The sequence below is a fragment of the Tachypleus tridentatus genome, chromosome 7 (genome assembly GCF_004210375.1).
Source record: "Tachypleus tridentatus isolate NWPU-2018 chromosome 7, ASM421037v1, whole genome shotgun sequence".
Taxonomy (NCBI): domain Eukaryota; kingdom Metazoa; phylum Arthropoda; class Merostomata; order Xiphosura; family Limulidae; genus Tachypleus; species Tachypleus tridentatus.
In genome coordinates, this window is record NC_134831.1 from 11,407,481 (window position 1) to 11,427,706 (window position 20,226).

General features: G+C 34.3%; 1 protein-coding gene across 4 annotated transcripts in view; it reads right to left on the reverse strand.

The window, feature by feature from the left end:
* LOC143255116 (uncharacterized) overlaps positions 1-20,226 on the reverse strand; it is a 32,872-nt gene that overhangs the window by 4,879 nt on the left and 7,767 nt on the right. For 3 of the 4 annotated variants that reach the window (XM_076510287.1, XM_076510289.1, XM_076510288.1), the window contains exons 2-12: positions 17,645-17,748; positions 16,900-17,081; positions 14,205-14,352; positions 10,909-10,959; positions 10,213-10,311; positions 6,771-6,923; positions 5,999-6,115; positions 5,378-5,518; positions 4,325-4,351; positions 1,909-1,953; positions 71-139 (exon numbers count right to left, since the gene is read on the reverse strand). In XM_076510287.1, coding sequence (XP_076366402.1) covers positions 71-139; positions 1,909-1,953; positions 4,325-4,351; positions 5,378-5,518; positions 5,999-6,115; positions 6,771-6,923; positions 10,213-10,311; positions 10,909-10,959; positions 14,205-14,352; positions 16,900-17,081; positions 17,645-17,748 — 1,136 coding nt within the window. Of the gene's footprint in view, positions 1-70; positions 140-1,908; positions 1,954-4,324; positions 4,352-5,377; positions 5,519-5,998; positions 6,116-6,770; positions 6,924-10,212; positions 10,312-10,908; positions 10,960-14,204; positions 14,353-16,899; positions 17,182-17,644; positions 17,749-20,226 lie in introns of all 4 variants that reach the window. The other variant, XM_076510290.1, reaches the window with a different exon arrangement.

Sequence of the window (20,226 nt, forward strand, 5' to 3'; positions counted from 1 at the left end):
TACACCATTTTAGGTTCATTTATAATAACCTTCACCACAATTAACTAAAACATTTCCATAAAAGTCTCACCTCCAGACTATTTCTTGTTCTTTTTATGATAGATAACTCCTGTTCCAGGTCCTCACATCTATCCTTCAACTATACAAGATAAAATACAACACGAAAAGCTTGGATAACAAAACATACCCGGGTTAATCTTATAATTATTCAACACTGCAGAGAATCAGCTTCAAAGCAACACGAAATGCACCGTAACAATTTTCTGTTAAGAGGGATATTCATTTATTATAGTCCTAAAATCAAACCTTTAAAAACAAAACACCTAGTTACAGCTAGAGATTACCCATTCTTAATTATTACGGTATTAATATACAACCGTTAAACAAAGTTGTAGCTAAATGTTACTCACTATCACCTATCACGGTATTAATATCCAACCGTTAAACAAATATAGCTATGGCCAAATTATACCCACTATCAACTATTATGGTATTAATATCTAACAGTTACACAAAGATGTTTATAGCTAACTGATACCCACCATTAACTATTACGATATTAATATACAACCGTTAAACAAGCATAGCTATTAAATGTTATCCACTATAAACTATTATGGTATTAATATCTAACAGTTACACAAACATATTTATAGCTAACTGATACCCACTATCAACTATTACGGTATTAATATCCAACCACTAAACAAATATATCTATAGGTAAATGTTGCCCCTCTATCAACTATTACGGTAATAATACCCAACCGTTAAACAAACAAAGCTATAGTTAAATATTAACTACTATCGACTATTACGGTATTAATATACAACCGTTAAACAAGCATAGCTATTAAATGTTATCCACTATAAACTATTATGGTATTAATATCTAACAGTTACACAAACATATTTATAGCTAAATGATACCCACTATAAACTATTACGGTATTAATATACAACCGTTAAACAAACATAGCTATAGTTAAATGTTATACACTATCAACTATTACGGTATTAATATCCAACCAGTCAACAAACATATCTATAGCTAAATGTTACCCACTATCAACTATTACGGTATTAATATCCAATCGTTAAACAAACATATCTATAGCTAAATGTTACCCACTATCAACTATTACTGTATTAATATCCAACTGTTAAACAAACATATCTATAGCTAAATGTTACCAACTATCAACTATTACGGTATTAATATCTTAATATCCAACTGTTAAACAAACATATCTATAGCTAAATGTTACCCACTATCAACTATTACGGTATTAATATCCAACTGTTAAACAAACATATCTATAGCTAAATGTTACCCACTATCAACTATTACGGTATTAATATCCAACTGTTAAACAAACATATCTATAGCTAAATGTTACCCACTATCAACTATTACGGTATTAATATCCAACTGTTAAACAAACATATCTATAGCTAAATGTTACCCACTATCAACTATTACGGTATTAATATCCAACCAGTCAACAAACATATCTATAGCTAAATGTTACCCACTATCAACTATTACGGTATTAATATCCAATCGTTAAACAAACATAGCTATAGTTAAATGATTACAAGCCCTCATTTATATTGTTTCAAGTTTTTAGTAATTGTTGATATGTTCGGAAACTCCAGTGCTCTCAGAAATGTATTATATTCGTTAAATGTGTAGAATATTTCATAAGGTTGTCGTTGTGTCCAACAATATAAGTCACGTGATCCAAATGTCACTCGAACGGAGTGGATCATACACTTGAAGTATATAATTTCTAAACTGAAACTTTCACCTGAGTGTCGTCGAAATTTAATGTTAAAAATTCTATGGGAGAAACAAAACCAGTCAAACTACGTCTTGCACGTATTTTCAAGACGTAACTTTAATTACCTCTCTCTCTATCAGCATCAGGCTAATCTTGTCTTCCTCCAATTTCTAGTTTAAAAGAAATAAATACACTGGTTAATAAGCATGTAATTATCATAAAATTATTTTATTCATGGATATTATCATTAAATAATCTGGACACATGCTTTTAGGTAACACTAGACATGGATGTAATCTAATGATATTTGATTCTGTTTGTACTTAAGCACAAAGCTTCACAATGTGCTATCTGTGCTCTGCCCAACACGGGTATCGAAACCCGGTTTCTAACGTTGTAAGTCAGCAGACATACCGCTGTACCACTGAGTGTCTCTTTCATTATAATACTAACAACTGTCGAAACAAGGTGGCCAAGGCCCTCTGTATTTAATGGAATGAGCGACTTTTCATAACATATCCTCACATTAACTTTGCTTCCATTTTTCCCTAATTATCATTATATATTGGTTCTCACTGCATTAAAATAGCCCTAAACTGTCACCCTAATTGTGAAAAATATTCAAGAAAGCATGAGATTTCCTATATTTTGCTGAATAAGCTGCAGTAAATGGAAAGTAATCATCAGATATCGTCTGAAAATTAAAAATAATGAAGCAATGGTGTGGCTGTCTATGTATCTAATCAGTCGAATATAAATCAATGCCTTGAAACAATCAGTTACAATGTATTATAAAAGTAACTGAAGACCTTAAAACAACGTAAACAAATTTCACTAACAGTTTTATTTCAAAAACGTCTGTCTCGCCATCAATTTATAGCTATTAGCTGGAATAGAACTCACAGCAAATCTACATGTACACGTGTAAGAGACTGATGTCCGTTTGCCCACAAAACCTTTCCCACAGTTTACGTCTGATTTCAATGAAAATCCCCACAAAGGGGAATTCTTAAGAAATTTATTTACAGTAAGGTCTTTCATAAAAACAGAATGAAACTTCCATACATGGTATGTGGCATTATAAGAAGTGAATCGCCTGACTTCATGTTCGTACTATGAAAAAAAAATATCTAAGATAACTCGCATCGTTGTATGTCAATAACTTCTTTATTCAGTAATAAAAATATTTAGAAACTTTTCTTATATTTTGTTATTAAGATTGTGAACAATGCTTTTCACACGAACTATCACAAACAATCGCCCTCTGAGCAGCGTTTCTGATACGTAATTATGAGTAATTTAGAATTAGTTAAAAGGAGTAAATAATTCAGGTGAAAGTTTCTGGTATCAGTTGAAGAGCAACTGAAGCCCACGAATCTTTAGTATCACACTACAAAAACAATTACTGTCTTCACAGCTTCCAGTAGCCATGGTTGATCAATGTAGCTGTGTGGATAAGGCCTACTAATGCTCGATATTCAGTCACAAAGTGAACCTTTTATGCCTAATATTGGGTGTTGATCACACTATGTAACACAAATTTTGTTCCTGAATTGTATTGTGTTATTTCTTAATTGCTTATGTTGTAAAAGTACAGAAAATGGCCATTATTCCCTTCAAACTTTACTTTTGTGACCTGGATAATGAAATTTAGAAATTAACCTATTTTCTATGTAAAAACGGGCAAATTTTCACATTTTCATTTACATAAGGTCTGAATAAAACAACATATGAATCAAGATTTACATGTATTTGTACTAAAGTTATACAAAAATATTTAGAAGTGAGTGGTTTTCGAGATTTGCGACTGTAATGTATCAACCCCCAAATATAGTCTCCCATCATGTTTTCGTTATACGCTCCCAAGTCACAAAAGCAAAGTTTGAAGAGAAAAATAGGTCTTTTCCATTTACTTTAGGTATAAGCAATTGGGAAATAACACTTTCTGCCCAGGAACAAGAAAAAGTAAAAATTGTGTTATTTTGTGTAATAAATGTAACCGAAACACACACACACACACTTGTTTTGATATTTTCATCCTTATATAATTATTGTTATAATTGTCCAGTGTAACATTGTTCGTTTTGGTGTAAATGTATTCACCAGAACAATATGTATTTCAGTGTTCAGAAGAAGTAAGGCTTTGGTTAACTGTAGTCAAAAACCGTGTGTGTACAAACATATAACGATCGAAACTGTGTGTTTATAATCACATAACGATCACAACTGTGTGTGTAGAAACACATAACGATCAAAACTGTGTGTGTAGAAACACATAACGATCAAAACTGTGTGCGTATAAACACATAATGATCAAAAATATGTGTTTATACAAACATAACGATCCACCGGCGACTGAGCGGTGAACTCGAGAGCTTATAACGCTAAGACTCGTGGTGTAATTTCTGAGTTGGGTACAGCACAGATAATTCGTTGTGCAGGCTTACGAATAAAACAAATTAACATAGTGATAGTTACATTAGGTAAGGCTAACTTATCAAACTATCCTTTCTATATTCACTGTTTTTCATTTTAACTCACCGCTATTGCTCTTCTCAACAGATCAACCTGGAATATTAAAAAAAATGTTAATTTCATACTTCGTGGACAACACACACATATTTAATGTTTAAAAACACGTTATTTTAAGAAACATAACAAAACAGAATAACTATTCACATCCTGAACTTCAATACGCCATTTTCTTCTGTCAGTGTGTTACAAACAAATCTCAAAAGAAAACACTTGAATTTTCTGGATGTATATTCAACATAAAAATAAAATAGTTGATACTGTGTCTACTGTTAATGACTTCTTAGTTGAACGTATGAGCAAATGTTATGAAACATTAAAGGAAAAATGACTTCTATTATTAAACAAAATAACTTTAAAATGTGTCACATCAAATTACTTTTGTAAAAATGCACAGAAAGGAAACCAGTTGTGATGTAACTATTTGTTTGTTAAATATATACAAATAGTTGATATACGTAACTCTTTTAAAATAACACGTAGTTGATCAAAGAAATTGCATTTCCAAATACTTTCTCGAGTGTAACCTGTTTGGAAGTTTAAGCTTTAAAAGTTTACTGACAGAAGAAGTTAGTTAGAGAATATGTTTAAGACATATGCAGAAACGGTCAGTTGCAAACTTTCTCTTTGTTAACCAGAAGATGACCTAAGAAGGTCGAAACGTTGTTCTTTGCTTTATTAGTAAGTGTTTATACCCATACCAATCGTCCTGAGAAACAATCTTTAAACTTCATTCAAGGGGATTTTTTTTTTTTAGTATTGAAATATCTTCCTTATATCGTTTGATGGTCTAACTCCAAGACGTCATAATGTGGATTCCTCACGAGATAAATATTTCTAAACTATATTAGGCCTAGCTTGGAATCGTAACTATTGTAGACAGATTTTCGGTATCATGTTATTCAAGAACAACCGACTTCAGTCCGTTGTTAAAATGGATTAATCAACTGGAGGGTCGTAGTTTCTGTAATAGATCAATGAAAGTTATTTCTCACAAATGGCTGTAAAGTGAAAATGAAACAGAAAAACCAATTATATCATAGTAAATTTTGTTGTATTTACCTCATGACGTAGTGTGGAATTTAACGACAATATTGTACGGCTTTCCTTTAGTGTCGCTTCAACATCCAGGTAATTGTCTTTCCATTTCTGAATTTCATTCCAAACTTCATCACCAGGTGAAGTATTTTTCTTTTGCAAATTCTATTAGGATTATTTTTTAACCAAATAAGTGGAATAAAACTTCTCGAACTCATTTTGTTACTTATGACTATTTAACATTCTTAATTAATTTTATCTATAGAATTATTCAAACTGTTAATGATCGAAGTATATTAGCAGTACGATTTACTGCTAATATTTATTTCATGATCATTGATCAACATCAGGCCTGCTAGCGGTAACCATACGCCATCTACAAATTGATAAAATATTTATTCGCTTGAAAACTACATTATTTTATTTTGTACCGTATAATTTGTTTCTCAATATTACTTGTTCAATCTTTTAAACTCGGACGTATTTACCATCATAGAACCAAAATAGAAATGTATATTTTTGGAACAATAAAACAAACAAAAAAGGAATTGTCGTTACCGTCTTATTCTACTTGCAATTTTCATTAAATAATTTTAAAAAATATTTTTATCGAGTCAAAATGCGTAAAAAGCTGTTGAAACTAACTTTTTCCAAGACATCTATGTCCAGTCCTGCCTCTTCTATTTCACACTGCAATCTAACTCTGTCGGCTGGACGAACACACTTGAGAAGAAGCGTGTTGAGGAACAGCAGAGACACTTTCTGTTGACAGAAGATAAAAACATGGTTTAACTATGTATTGGTGCCCTCTTACTTAGATAGGCAGGGTTTAACTATGTACTGGTCCCTTCTTACTTAGATAGGCAGGGTTTAACTATGTACTGGTACATTTTTAGTTAGAGATTCAAGGTTTGACTATCTACTGTTGCATTCTTAATTAGAGAGACAAGGTTTGACTATGTACTGGTCCCTTCTTATTTAGATAGGCAAGGTTTAACTATGTACTGGTACATTTTTAGTTAGAGATTCAAGGTTTGACTATCTACTGATACTTTCGTAATTAGAGAGACAAGGTTTAACTATGTATTGGTGCCTTCTTAGTTAGAGAAATGGGGTTTAACTATGTAGTGCTGCCTTCTTAGTTAGAGAGGGTTTATCTATGTACTGGTGCCTTCTTAGTTAGAGAGACAGGGTTTAACTATGTGCTGGTGCCTTCTTAGTGAGAGAGACGAAGATGCCCTTATAAAAAGCACTTTAAAACATGAACATAACAAAGCTTATCTGAATCGGGATATGAGTTCAATGATAAAATTTCTTTAAAACGAGGAAAACAGGAAGCTCATCTGAATTTAGATATCAGATCAGTTATATAATCCATTAACAACAAAATTGTTTATGGATGGTGAAAGACTCATACCTCAAATTCGTGGGCACTCTTGCTGCAACCCATTAACATGGATACCAAAAACTTGAATCTCACAGACTCTCCAAAGATTAGTTTTACAGATGACATTGCTTCAAGGGTTTTCTTGTAGCCTTCGGGGAATTCTTTGCAAACTTTGGTCAAAATCTGAAGAACAAGTGACATTTTTTGGTAAACACTGTCCATAACAACCTGACAATGTGATACCTTTATGTTTCAGTAAATACTGTCCATAACAACCTGACAATGTGATACCTTTATATTTCAGTAAATACTGTCCATAACAACCTGACATTGTGATACCTTTATATTTCAGTAAATACTGTCCATAACAACCTGACAAAGTGATACCTTTATGTTTCAGTAAATACTGTCCATAACAACCTGACAATGTGATACCTTTATATTTCAGTAAATACTGTCCATAACAACCTGACAAAATGATACCTTTATGTTTCAGTAAATACCGTCTATCGTAACCTGACAAAGTGATACCTTTATGTTTCAGTAAATACTGTCTATTATAACCTGACAAAATGATACCTTTATGTTTCAGTAAATACTGTCTATCGTAACCTGACAAAGTGATACCTTTATGTTTCAGTAAATACTGTCCATCATAACCTGACAAATTGATACATTTATATTTCAGTGAATACTGTCTATCATAACCTGACAATGTGATACCTTTATATTTCAGTAAATACTGTCCATAACAACCTGACAAAGTGATACCTTTATGTTTCAGTAAATACTGTCTATTATAACCTGACAAAATGATACCTTTATGTTTCAGTAAATACTGTCTATCGTAACCTGACAAAGTGATACCTTTATGTTTCAGTAAATACTGTCCATCACAACCTGACAAATTGATACATTTATATTTCAGTGAATACTGTCTATCATAACCTGACAATGTGATACCTTTATATTTCAGTAAATACTGTCCATAACAACCTGACAAAGTGATACCTTTATGTTTCAGTAAATACTGTCTATTATAACCTGACAAAATGATACCTTTATGTTTCAGTAAATACTGTCCATCATAACCTGACAAAATGATACCTTTATGTTTCAGTAAATACTGTCTATCATAACCTGACAAAGTGATACCTTTATGTTTCAGTAAATACTGTCCATCATAACCTGACAAAGTGATACCTTTATGTTTCAGTAAATACTGTCTGTCATAACCTGACAAAGCGATACCTTTATGTTTCAGTAAATACTGTCTGTCATAACCTGACAAAGAGGATTTTGGTCAGTACTGTCCACATTAACCAAACTTTTAACAATATTAAAGATATTAAATTAAAAAGTCAAACTTATTTAAACAAAGTATGGTTTTTGAAACTTTCTTTTTGATTTTATATTCTTTTATTTAAAGGTTTATTTAAAAATAATTGATAATTCAGCATTCTTCTGTCGAATCTCAAAGAACTATTCTATAACACTATGTAACACAAATTTTGTTCCTGGATATTATGTGTTATTTATTAATTGTTTATGTTGTAAAAGTACAGAAAATGGTCATTATTCCCTTCAAACTTTGCTTCTGTGACCTGGATAGTGAAATTTAGTAATTAACCAATTCGTTATACGCTCCTTGGTAGCGGCGTTCAAAGTCCAGTATATCTTGGTGGAAGTGTTCGCCTTGATCCTCTGAGTATGCTCTCATGTTCTTGAATTTATCAAGATGAGCATCAAGGATGTGGACTTTGAGGGACATCCTGCAGCCCATTTTGCCATAATTCTTCACCAGAGCCTCAACCAGTTTCACATAATTTTCGGCTTTATAATGGCCCAAGAAGCCCCAAACCAATGCGACAAAGCTGCCCCAAGCTTTTTTCATTTCCTACTGAGCTTCTTGGGGTATTCCACTTCAAGGTCTTCTTTATTTGTGGTCCAACGAAAACACCAGCTTTGATCTTTGCCTCAGACAGCTTAGGGAAGAAGTCTCGAAGGTACTTGAAGGCTGCAGATTCCTTATCAAGAGCTGTGACAAATTATTTCATAAGGCCCAATTTTATGTGCAGTGGTGGGAACAACACCTTCTGGAGGTTCACTAGTGGCTCACATTTGATATTGTGCCTCCCCACAGAGAAGTCGGTCCGTGTGACTAGTAGATCCTGTTGTAGTGCGCTGCGGTGTTCCTGCTGTTTCAAAGACAAAGATAACAAGGAAACTTGGTAAAACCTCCTTGGAGATCCATCAGTAATGCCACCAGTTTGAAGACTCCGATAACCTCCCAACCATACTCATCATACTTCAAGGCTTCTAGCAAGGTCTTGATGCTGTTGTATTCCTCTTTGAGGTGCAACGAAAGATATTTAAATTTTAAAAGGTCTAAAATTTGTATAATATAAAATCTTACTATTCAAGGCAGCACAAATTGTCCGTCTTACCTTCTAGAGTTTTTTGCAGTGCTTGCAGGTAAAATAAAGTGTCCAGGGTTTGTCTTGATCCCCGACAGACATGTTGAAATATATCTTGTAAGCTTCACACATTTTAGCAGATGCTGTCACAGAGTACTGTTTCGCTCTTGTCTTGATAAATTGGCCACGAACGTAGCAGAATGCGTCTGGAGAATGCTTGCAGCATCTTGATGCCATCTCTGATAAAATCAGATAGGTCTATGTGTCCCGGTCGCGCCAAACATGTTCGCTCTTTCAGCCGCGGAGGCGTTATAACGTGACGGTCAATCCCACTATTCGTTGGTAAAAAAGTAGCCCAAGAGTTGGCGGTGGTTGATGATCACTAGCTGCCTTCCCTCTAGTTTTACATTGCTAAATTAGGGATGGCTAGGCCAAATAGCCCTCGAGTAGCTTTGTGCAAAATTCAAGAAACAAAGAAACAGGTCTGTGTGTTCACTTAGGCAGCTAGAACTAAACTGAAATGGTGAGCCACTGTATATATATTGCTATGGAAAGTTCTAGAAATTTCTAAAAGATTCTTGAAAAATCTCGTAAGTTCTACAACATTCTAGAAAGTTCTTGAAAATTCTTGTAAGTTCGAGAAAATTATCCAATAGCTACTGAGCACTGAATCTACCTGGAATGTTCTGAAAAATGGGTAAATTTGAAAATTTCATTACCCAGGTCACAAAAGCAAAGTTTAAAAAAAAGAATAGGTCTTTTCCATTCACTTTAAGCATAAGCAATTGGGAAATAACACTTTCTGCTAAGGAACACGAAAAAGTAAAAATTTTGTTACATGGTGTAATTCTTTCAATAAGTTCTACGTATTTAAGCAACAAGCGTCTTTAAGTATTATTACCGTGAATAGGACTTTTATATTTAGAGCATTTTCTTACGTTAGTAGGTTATTTAGAGATCTCTAAAGTTCATTTTTCAAATAAAGAGTGTTGGTATGCTTAAATATTGCATTATAATGTGTTATTAATAATTACCCTTTATTTAAGCGAACTTACCTCGAGCGCCACCACACGGGACTTAGTAAAGGTACTCATGATACATGAAGCCAGAACAGAAAGACCACTATGATGTTGAGCGATGCTCATAATGGATTTCTAAAAGATATGTTTATATATACTGTTAACTGAGTTTCCTTAACAACTAATAAAACAGACAGAATAAATATGTTTCAATAATATTATCAAATATAAAACAAAGCGCTAAAGAAAGTAAGTTTATCTTAAGAAAGGAGTACAACATATTTAAATGAAACATATTGGTCTAAAGTATAAAGACAAACACATTAATAATTTTAAACAAAGTATGACTCATCTATGCATAATCAAATCTACTCATCACTTTAACTCTTGTTACTGCTGCTAGGTGGCACAACAGTAGTTGTTATCTTTTTACAACTTTCTCGGGGTAAGTAAACATTGTATACTTTAATAAACCTTTTCAGTCAAAATGTAGCTGGCCAAGTACACGTATATAGCAGGAAACTGTTTCTTGGCTTGGAAACTACTGTGATGGCATCAATTTAGATTTAATGTTCCAATCTATATATTTCTAGGAGTGATGTACACTGATGAAGTGAGTACATAAAACAAATTTAAAAAGTTCGTTATTGGTAGATTAGTGAAGCATAAAACATATCTTCAGTGGTTTCCAACTTACATAGCTATATTTTCTAACGAAGCAAACACACTTACATGTAACTGAAGAGTGTTCTTTAGACACAGCAAACAGACGTACTCGTCAGACTATAAAATAAAGTAATATCACAAGTTACAAAGGATTATGAAGCAAATACAAATAGTACGACATTTTTGAAAGAAAAAAAAACAGACGGTTTCGGGTCAAATCGCTAAAAGCTGTTTAATTTTATAATCCAAAGAAATCCATGATCTATAAAAAATATAAATCCAACTGATAGTGAACTTAGGAATCATTTGTTTAAGTTGTTTCGATTCCTTTCTGTATAATTTTGATTTATTCGCATCTCTAGATAAAAGAGTCAAATGTTATTGTGAACAGATATAAATAATTAAACCTTACACAACGAGAAGATTTGATGTACAGATTATTCGCACGTGATACAACTCAACAGAAAACGCCGTAAGCCACTGGAAGCGAGGTTAATGATACCTGAAGACTCAACCAGCATGCAAAGAAATTTAGAAGAATTTGAACCTAGTGATTATTCGGAAATTTCTTTGGCTACGAACCGACACTTTTCTGAAACAACCAAGAACAGTTGCTGTTTGCTAGGTTAATAAATATATATTAAAATAAGAAAGTAACATTTTGAAATTCGCATAAATAGGGCTACAGCGAACTCTTCACGGGCTGTTCCGCTTCATATATTCTGGTGATTGACCGTTTTGTAGAAAAACAAGAATTATCGAGTTGATGACAACTGTCAGGATCCCTTCCGCCTTTCCAAAGTTTTCTGTGTAAACAACTATAATATTTCTCTCCGGCCATTACTTCTTATACGTTGTTTTTGTTTGGCTGTTAGTTCCTATGAACACTTTCTTTGCCCGGCCGTTACTTTATATATACACGTTTATCAGCGATTTGTCGAGAACTTCAAAAATGGACACAGGTACACAGAAGAAAAGATATATTTTTCCTAAAGAATGCGAATATATTTTTTTTTTTACTCTTGGAGAAACAAATTAATGACCGATTATTTCCCTTAATCTGCAACAATTTAAGATCGGAATTATATTGATTAACAGATTTTATAAAAAAGTTATAATGTGTTGATTTCAATGGGCAGTATTGCTAGATTGTTTGTTTGTTTTGGAATTTCGCGCAAAGCTACACGTGGGCTATCTGCGCTAGCCGTCCCTAATTTAGCAGTGTAAGACTAGAGGGAAGGCAGCTAGTCATCATCACCCACCGCCAACTCTTTGGCTACTCTTTTACCAACGAATAGTAGGATTGACCGTCACATTATAACGCCCCTACGGCTGAAAGGGCGAGCATGTTTAGTGCGACCGGGATTTGAACCCGCGACCCTCAGATTATGAGTCGAACGCTTTAACCCACATGGCCATGCCAGGCCATGTATTGCTAGATATGAAAAAAATAATATTTGAATATTTTTTAAAAGCCTAATATCAAAAGAAGAGTTTTAAAAGATCGGGTTTTAATTCTTTAAAATTCATTATTTTCTTAGTCTCTAAATTTGTTTTAAATTATTTTTTGCTTATTTATTTTGATAATTTGTTACGACGACCAGTAACAAATATTCACCAACATAAAATAAAATAAGGACAACGAAGGACTGTTTAGTCCTTCAAGACTAACCATAAACATTGCCAAACAATTTCTTATTGTTAGAATGCAATCTTGATTATCTATGATTACTGTATACATAAAGGATTTTTATTACGCTTTAAACAACACCAGAAGCGTTCAAACATTTGTCTAAAATAAGGCTGTGTTTCTACACTTATTAAATTTAATCTTCAGAGATCGGCGATGAACTTTTCCTTTAAATTTAGACAGTTTTAAACACAGACTCTAAACATAAAGTATTCTTTAAACATAAGAGAAGTGGGTAATATTTCAAGTATTCTTTACCCATGATAGAACATGGTAATATTACAAATATACTTTACACATGAAAAGTGACATGAAGTGTAAAGGAGACACACCTTCAAGCCTGTAATATAACTTCAATAGTTTCGATAGCAGTAAAACTAGCACTTTTGTTATTGTACGAACCTGTACAAATTTACGTTCACTCAAGGAATACGAATAACTCATTTTAAAGCCCCACCTCCTTTATAAAGTATCATAATAATCCCTTTATAAATACGAGGAAATTTACGCCCATCACAAACTCTAGCTACCAGGGGTCAGCACAGGGTCACTGTCTAAGCCCAGAGGGTTCGCAGTAAAGCTCTTTAGAGTACGCTAGCTGAAGACGTCGGTCTTTTTGGTTCGATAAATTAATGTAAGGTTCTTTATGTACATAGTTATTTCATAGATAATTGAACAGCCAATGAACTTTAGGCTTGACATTTGAACTTGAGGAATGTGCTGTTTTTCTCAAAGTTTTATATTCAGCTGTACTTACGTACCTAAGTTAATTGACTTTCACTAAGAAAAGGTTTGTTTACAAAGCCCTTATATGTGCGACCTAGCCTAAACGCGTTAATAGTAAAAAGTGGTAAAGAGAGAATAGAAAAGGATCTTTCAAGCACATTCTAAATATTATTCTAGATACTTTAGTCACCATGTGGTAGCAAAATAATCACCACGGGAAACACAAATTAAGAAGGAAGAGAACATTTGTGTTGTATTTTGGTAGGCTTAGCTTTCTAATTTCATGTCATTGTTTTTTTGTTTTTAAAGTATTCTAAGAACTTCAAAGAAGGAAGAAAATAATTTTCATAATTTACATAGTAATTGGGCTGAATTGATTAAAACAAACACTAACACGATCGTGGTCGTTGGTTAATGGATTTTGAATTATGAAATCAGTTAAGCAAGGAAGCATTTCGGTACACGACTGCCCCCCCCCGCTAGTACAGCGGTAATTCTACGGAGTTACAGTGCTAAATCAGGGGTTCGATTCCTCTCGGTGGACTCAGCAGATAGCCCGATGTGGCTTTGCTATAAGAAAACACAAACAAACTAGGCACACGACCATTGTAGTTATTGCTATTTGATATAATTAAACGTCACTTGGCTAGTTAATATTGTTGCAAACAGTGGCAGGCGTTCTTAACACTAGCTTAACTAAGATTAGGGTACTGCATGAGTTGACAGCAAACAATTAAAACGTTTGAAACATTTTAGGAAACGGAATAAAAGTACTGGAAACTTAATACATCACAGCTGACAGAATTAATTCAGAACTTTTACGGAAGCCATCATTGTCAATCGATAACTGGGATGATATATTTCGTTTTTTCCTCTAACAATTACTGAAGTTTTAACATCCTCTTTTTAAAGTTTTGTAGATATATGAACTTAGTGTAAAGCTTACCAGCGCCCTCTTCAGTAGTTGTTTGCGTTCCTTATTTTCTGCAGATCCATGTTTATCCTGATTGGTTTGACGACTATGACAATTCTTAAGAAGGTCCAACAGCAACACGGTTCCATTTTGGGGATCGCTCACAAAATCTTGGAGGAAACTAACGGGAAGTATGTGTGTATGTATTATTATTGTTATTAATGTTCAACATACTAGTAGAAGATGAATATCTTACATTGTATTAAAATTTAGTCATAGTTTATTTGGAATTATTAGGCCTTATAAGGTAATTTCATTAAATAATTGCGAGTAAAGACATCTTACGTAAAATGGTGCTGTGCTATTAATATTCAATTAAATTTTAATCACTTAACTAAATTTCAGATTATTATTTTACTTGTCAAAAGTAGGAAGTAATAAACCAAACTCGACTTTGGAATTTGTCTTAATCTTAATGGAAGGTATCTAGATAGGGAATAGAGAATATTAACTATGTATCCATCGGAATCTTGGTCTTGAAGACCTGGAAGGGTCAGGTCCAAATTGACTTCTACTTCTTTCCCGATCTTTTGGTGTTGTATAGTCGAGGTTTCGTGAATTGTTTTGGATGTCCAATAGTTACTGTTGCTACTTTTCTTTTCAGGACTATGTCCGTTTATATTGTGAGTTTATTTATTTATTCATAAAGTGATGTTAGGCGTGTATGTTTGTGAGGTAACAGGTAGTTCAGTGATGTGTCGTAGTAAGATATTCTGTAGCTGTTTTAATAATAATTTTGATGCTGGCATCTTGGTTTTCAAGTTTTCTGTATTGTGCTAAGAATTCATAAAATATACCTTTGTCTGTTTCAGCGTGTGTGCATATTGTTTCGTTTTATTGTATTTTATTGTTTGTGTATTAACCAGCAGCTTGGTTATACATTTCGCGCAAAGCTAATCGAGACTTATCTGCGCTAGCCGTCCCTTACATAACAGTGAAAGACTCCCCACTGTATGGTTACTCTTTTACCAACGGATAGTGAGATTGACCGTATATTATAACGCCCCCACGGCTGAAAGACCGAGAAGAGCTTATATTTTTCAATACCAGTTGAAAGGGGCTGATGAAATAACTGATAACTGTAGTTTTCAGCTAACCTGAGCTCGTTAAAAGCGGGAGGTATAACATAATTTCGTTTGCCCTATATTATCGTGACTGCTTGGCTAGTTTTCGTGTATGCCATTTCCCATGCCTGGCTGAGTTGACTATTTTCAGAGAAGGAATTTTTTGTTTTTTTATATTATGAAATGTTTTAAGAGATTTATTCTACACATCAGAACTTATATCACACAAATTAACTAGCTATTCAAATTTAGAAACACATTAATTATAAATACAATTTTATGATTGAAATATACAGGCCACTAGATTGTTAAGTTGATTGATATTTACTCTCTTATTTGCTATTTAAAAAATATACATTGCGATTTGTTTTAGGCTTTGTTATTGGCTATTTTAAGAACATCTTGTAATCTGTTTTAGGTTACGTTATTAGCTATTTAAAGAACACCTTGTACTTTGTTTTCGCAGTGATTAAAATTCGTAAACACATCGTCACTGCATACCCCCCACACACCCCATTTTCCCATTTCTGCTATTGTGGTAGACGAGAGTTCATTGTAGAAGATTTAATAAATTACTAAGTATAAATTGGAAACAGTGTTTAAAAACGACAACATTGACCTGAGAACAGTTGGATGGGCTGTGAGCATTTCAACATTGTGGACTGATATTTTGAAAGATATAGAACGTTTTATGTTTCTAAGACAATATCCAATTAAACATTTAATTTAAAACGAGATGGTTTGACTTCAGAGTATTCACGTGTTTTAGATCCAATGGAAAAAGGGCTAATGCTACTGATAAGGCCTTGTAATTATTAAGATATTAATTTAAGGTGTTAAATTAATTATGAATTTAATTAATCACAGAATAAAAGTGCCGAAACTGTTGGATCATGTGTGTTGAAGTTATTATGAATAAAGAAGTAGATAGATAAACACATCTATTAAAAATTTCGACATTAGTGTAAGGGCCCCGGTATGGCCAGGTTATTGACTCACAATCCGAGGGTCGAATCAGTGGGGGCGTTATAATGTTCGATCAATCTCACTATTCGTTGGTGAAAGAGTCGCACTAGAGTTGACGGTGGGTGGTGGTGACTAGCTGCCTTCCTTCTAGTCTTTTACTACTAAATAAGGGACGGCTAGCGCAGATAACACTCGTGTAGCTTTGTGCGAAATTTAAATAAAGTCAAACCATTAGTGTACATACACGAAAAAAAAACAAACCGGAAACAGCTGTTTTTACACAAAATTTGTTGGTAAAGGTTCAGTAGTGACTTGTTATTCCTTCACTGTGAGTAGAGTGCGTGTTAGTCGCCAGTTGTGTGGTGTGTATTAATTTTTTTCAAGGAAAGGTGTATTAGAAATATAATAAGTTAAAACAAACAAAAAGCGTGGGAAACTATGCCGTATGTTGAATGCCATTTATAGTAGTCGCATTAAAACGTCGAAGCCAAACAATGCAACTTTGTCTTGTTGCTCACAAAAACAAAAAGAAAGAAAAAAGTCAAACAGTAGTTTAATTTGATCAGTCTGGTTTGTTAACGAGAACTAACTAAACTGGTCTTGTTTGCTACCTCTGAACACTGGGGTTATGAACTCACTTTCTGTTATCACATCGTAACTCATCTTCCAGCCTGTTCAGTAACCTTGGCAACTCATCAGCAAATCCTTCGTTCTCAGATCCAACTGATTCCAAAACCTCTAACCCACGGTCCTTCGCCACCTGTCGGCGCAAGTAGAAAACGTAATCCTTTGCACTCATATGCTGCAGCCTTGAAGAGGGCTGTAAGGAAAAAAAGAAACTTGCACAGTTCTGTGTGATAAACGGGCGGAAACTCATCAGATTGTTTCGTGATATCAGTCACTTGACAAACGGAAGTTGCCTAAATAACAAAAGAAACGAAAAGCTATAAAAGATATAAACAAATATCTCGTTTATATTGTTTTATATTAACGTGTAATAATCATCAATTATCATGATATTGGTGACAGACGGAAGAAAGAAGAACTTCCTGTAATTTAGCAGTAAGATGGAGATCTTCTGAAGCTAACATATAGGATTCGATACCTGCGAACAGGCATTGTCTAACGCGCAATTTCACGCTCAAACAAACAAATGTTAGTGTGTATATTTTGTTGATATTTTAAATTAAACGTACAACAGAAGTTAGAAGAATGTTATAACAAACATGTTATTTTCTGAAAGTAGATTACACTTCATAGTTGAATTACGTTTGAACCGTAACACTGAAAGTGGTTAGATGAAGAGCAGCTTCAGCAAGAAGGTGGTGTTAATCAGTGAGTAACTTATTATTTTATGGTGTGACTCAGTACTATGTTTCATACCTCTATTGCTTCCGATATTTCGGTTCTCACGAACACCTGGAGCTTCAGGTTTCTGTCTTTATCTTCTGGAACCATCTCTTGATCATCTCCCCAGAACTTAAAACCTAAAGAAACGTTTAGTATGACACATTAAAATGGAAGATAGAAACATTTAAATCACCCCTCCCTCGGACCTTCTAACTGAAATTTTTAACAAGACAACTTCAAGCAGCAGTTAGAACCATGTAATTTATCACCCCTCCCCCAAACCTTCTGACTTAAACGGTTGATAAGACAACTTCAAGCAGGAGTTAGAAACATATAACTTTTCACCCCTCCCCCAAACCTTCTGACTTAAACAGTTGACAAGACAACTTCAAGCAGCAGTTAGAAACATATAACTTATCACCCCTTCCCAAACCTTCTGACTTAAACGGTTGATGAGACAACTTCAAGCAGGAGTTAGAAACATATAACTTATCACCCCTTCCCCAGATCTTCTGATTTAAGCGTTTAACAAGACAACTTCAAGCAATAAACGTCATCACGGTCACAAGGGAAATAAATGACCAAAACCGATAAGTTCAGATTATTTTGTGCCGTTAAATATTGCGACAAACCGAGTAATTTTTTATTTTGATCTTCTGTGTAAAGTTTCTTTGTTTGTTTTCTAAAGTTCGCACAAAGTTACACGAGGGCTGTCTGCTCTAGCCGTCCCTAATTTAGCAGTGTAAGACTAGAGGGAAGGCAGCTAATCATCACCACCCACCGCAAATTCTTGGGACACTTTTTTACCAACAAATAGTTGGATTGACCGTTGCACCAAACATGCTCGTCCTTTCAGCTGTTGGAGCGTTATAATGTCCAGATGATTAATGCGCTGAACTATCTGTGTAAAGAACTGATTAAAAGAATTGATGAAAGCTCTCGTTTCCTATGTGGTGTATATTAACAGCGGTCGGCAGCATATTTCTGTCACCATCAAGAACCCTGCAGCTAACAGTTGATTGTTATCGTATGTATTTGAGCAAAACGGGCTGTTTTGCTGTGCCTACCCGATTTTTAGCGGCTGGATCGTTCGTTAATTATCAATCAATTCGATGCATTAATAGTTTTAAAATAATGTGTCCTCTAGGGGCACAGCGGTATGTTTGCCGACCTACACCGTTAGAAACCGAGTTTCGATACTAGCGATGGGCAGATCACAGATACCTCATTGTGTAGCTTTATACTTAATTACAAACAAGATAATGTTATTTTAGGGTTAAGCGTGTATAAAAGTTCTATAGCCTTTCCACGGAATTCTGTGTGTATTTCATTTGTTCTGTAAAATTTGTTTCAGTTTCTATTTTAAAATATATTTTCTCATATTTTTCATTTTTTATGACTTGTATCTATGTATAATATGTTTTTAAAGAAATTTGTAATTCAACGTTCCTCATGCTATTCGCGCAATTTTCTTATTCTGCGCATGCGCTTTATAATTTGAAGACGCTAGTTCGAAATATTATCTTTCAGAAAACGTTTATAAAACTCGTTTACCCATTTATTTAGGACCGGCATGGCCATGTAGGTTAAGGCGTTCGACTCGTAATCTGAGGGTCGCGGGTTCGATTCCCCGTCGTACCAAACATGCTTGCCCTTTCAGCCGTGGGGGCGTTTTTATGTTACGGTCAATCCCACTATTCGTTGGTAAAAGAGTAGCCAAAGAGTTGGCGGAAGGTGGTGATGACTAGCTGCCTGCCCTCAAGTCTTACACTGCTAAATTAGGGACGGCTAGCGCAGATAGCTCTCGAGTAGCTTTGCGCGAAATTAAAAAAAAACAATTCCTTTATTTCTATAACTGTCAACCAAAGTGAAACAAGCTAACATGAGGAGTGTGCAGATCTATCCTCTGTCCTCACTGTATCATTCTTTGGGTATCATAAGGACAGATGAAGGTTTCTTGACAAATGGTTTAGCAGTTGTCCAGTTATAAGCAGATACTCAGAGAATTTTGTCAAATAATTGTTTAGATAATGATGCAACGTTTCTACTCTAGGCTTACAAGTAATAGGATGGGTGATAGCCTCAAACAATACGTGATGTCACGAACGACTGTTGTTCTTATAAGGTTTCATTTGTTTCGAATTTCGTGCAAAGCTACACGAGGGCTATCTGCTTTAGCTGTCTCTAATTTGGTTGTGTAACATTAGAGGGAAGGCAGCTAGTCATCACCACACACCATTTTGTTTGTTACCTGTAGTTTTCATGTGTTCAATATTGCATGTCACTGACTTAATTTTTCAGTCAATTTTTGCGACCATTCCTTGTTGAGTAAACGGAGCCAGTTTTTACTCTCAATTTCGACTGTAAATAATAAAACCTATTTAAAGCACGGGAATTAACTCTCTATTAATGGAGTTCTGTTGGTAAGTACGAAGTTACACAATGGCTGTTCTTGCTGTGAGCACCACATAGGTATCAAACCCCGAATTTCACTATTAATATCCATCAGACCTACCAATGAATTACTTGAAGGAAGGGCTGGAATGAAAATAAAGTAATCAAAGTTATTGTATTTTCACCATCTGCCCCCCCCCAGTGGTATGTCTGCGGAGTTA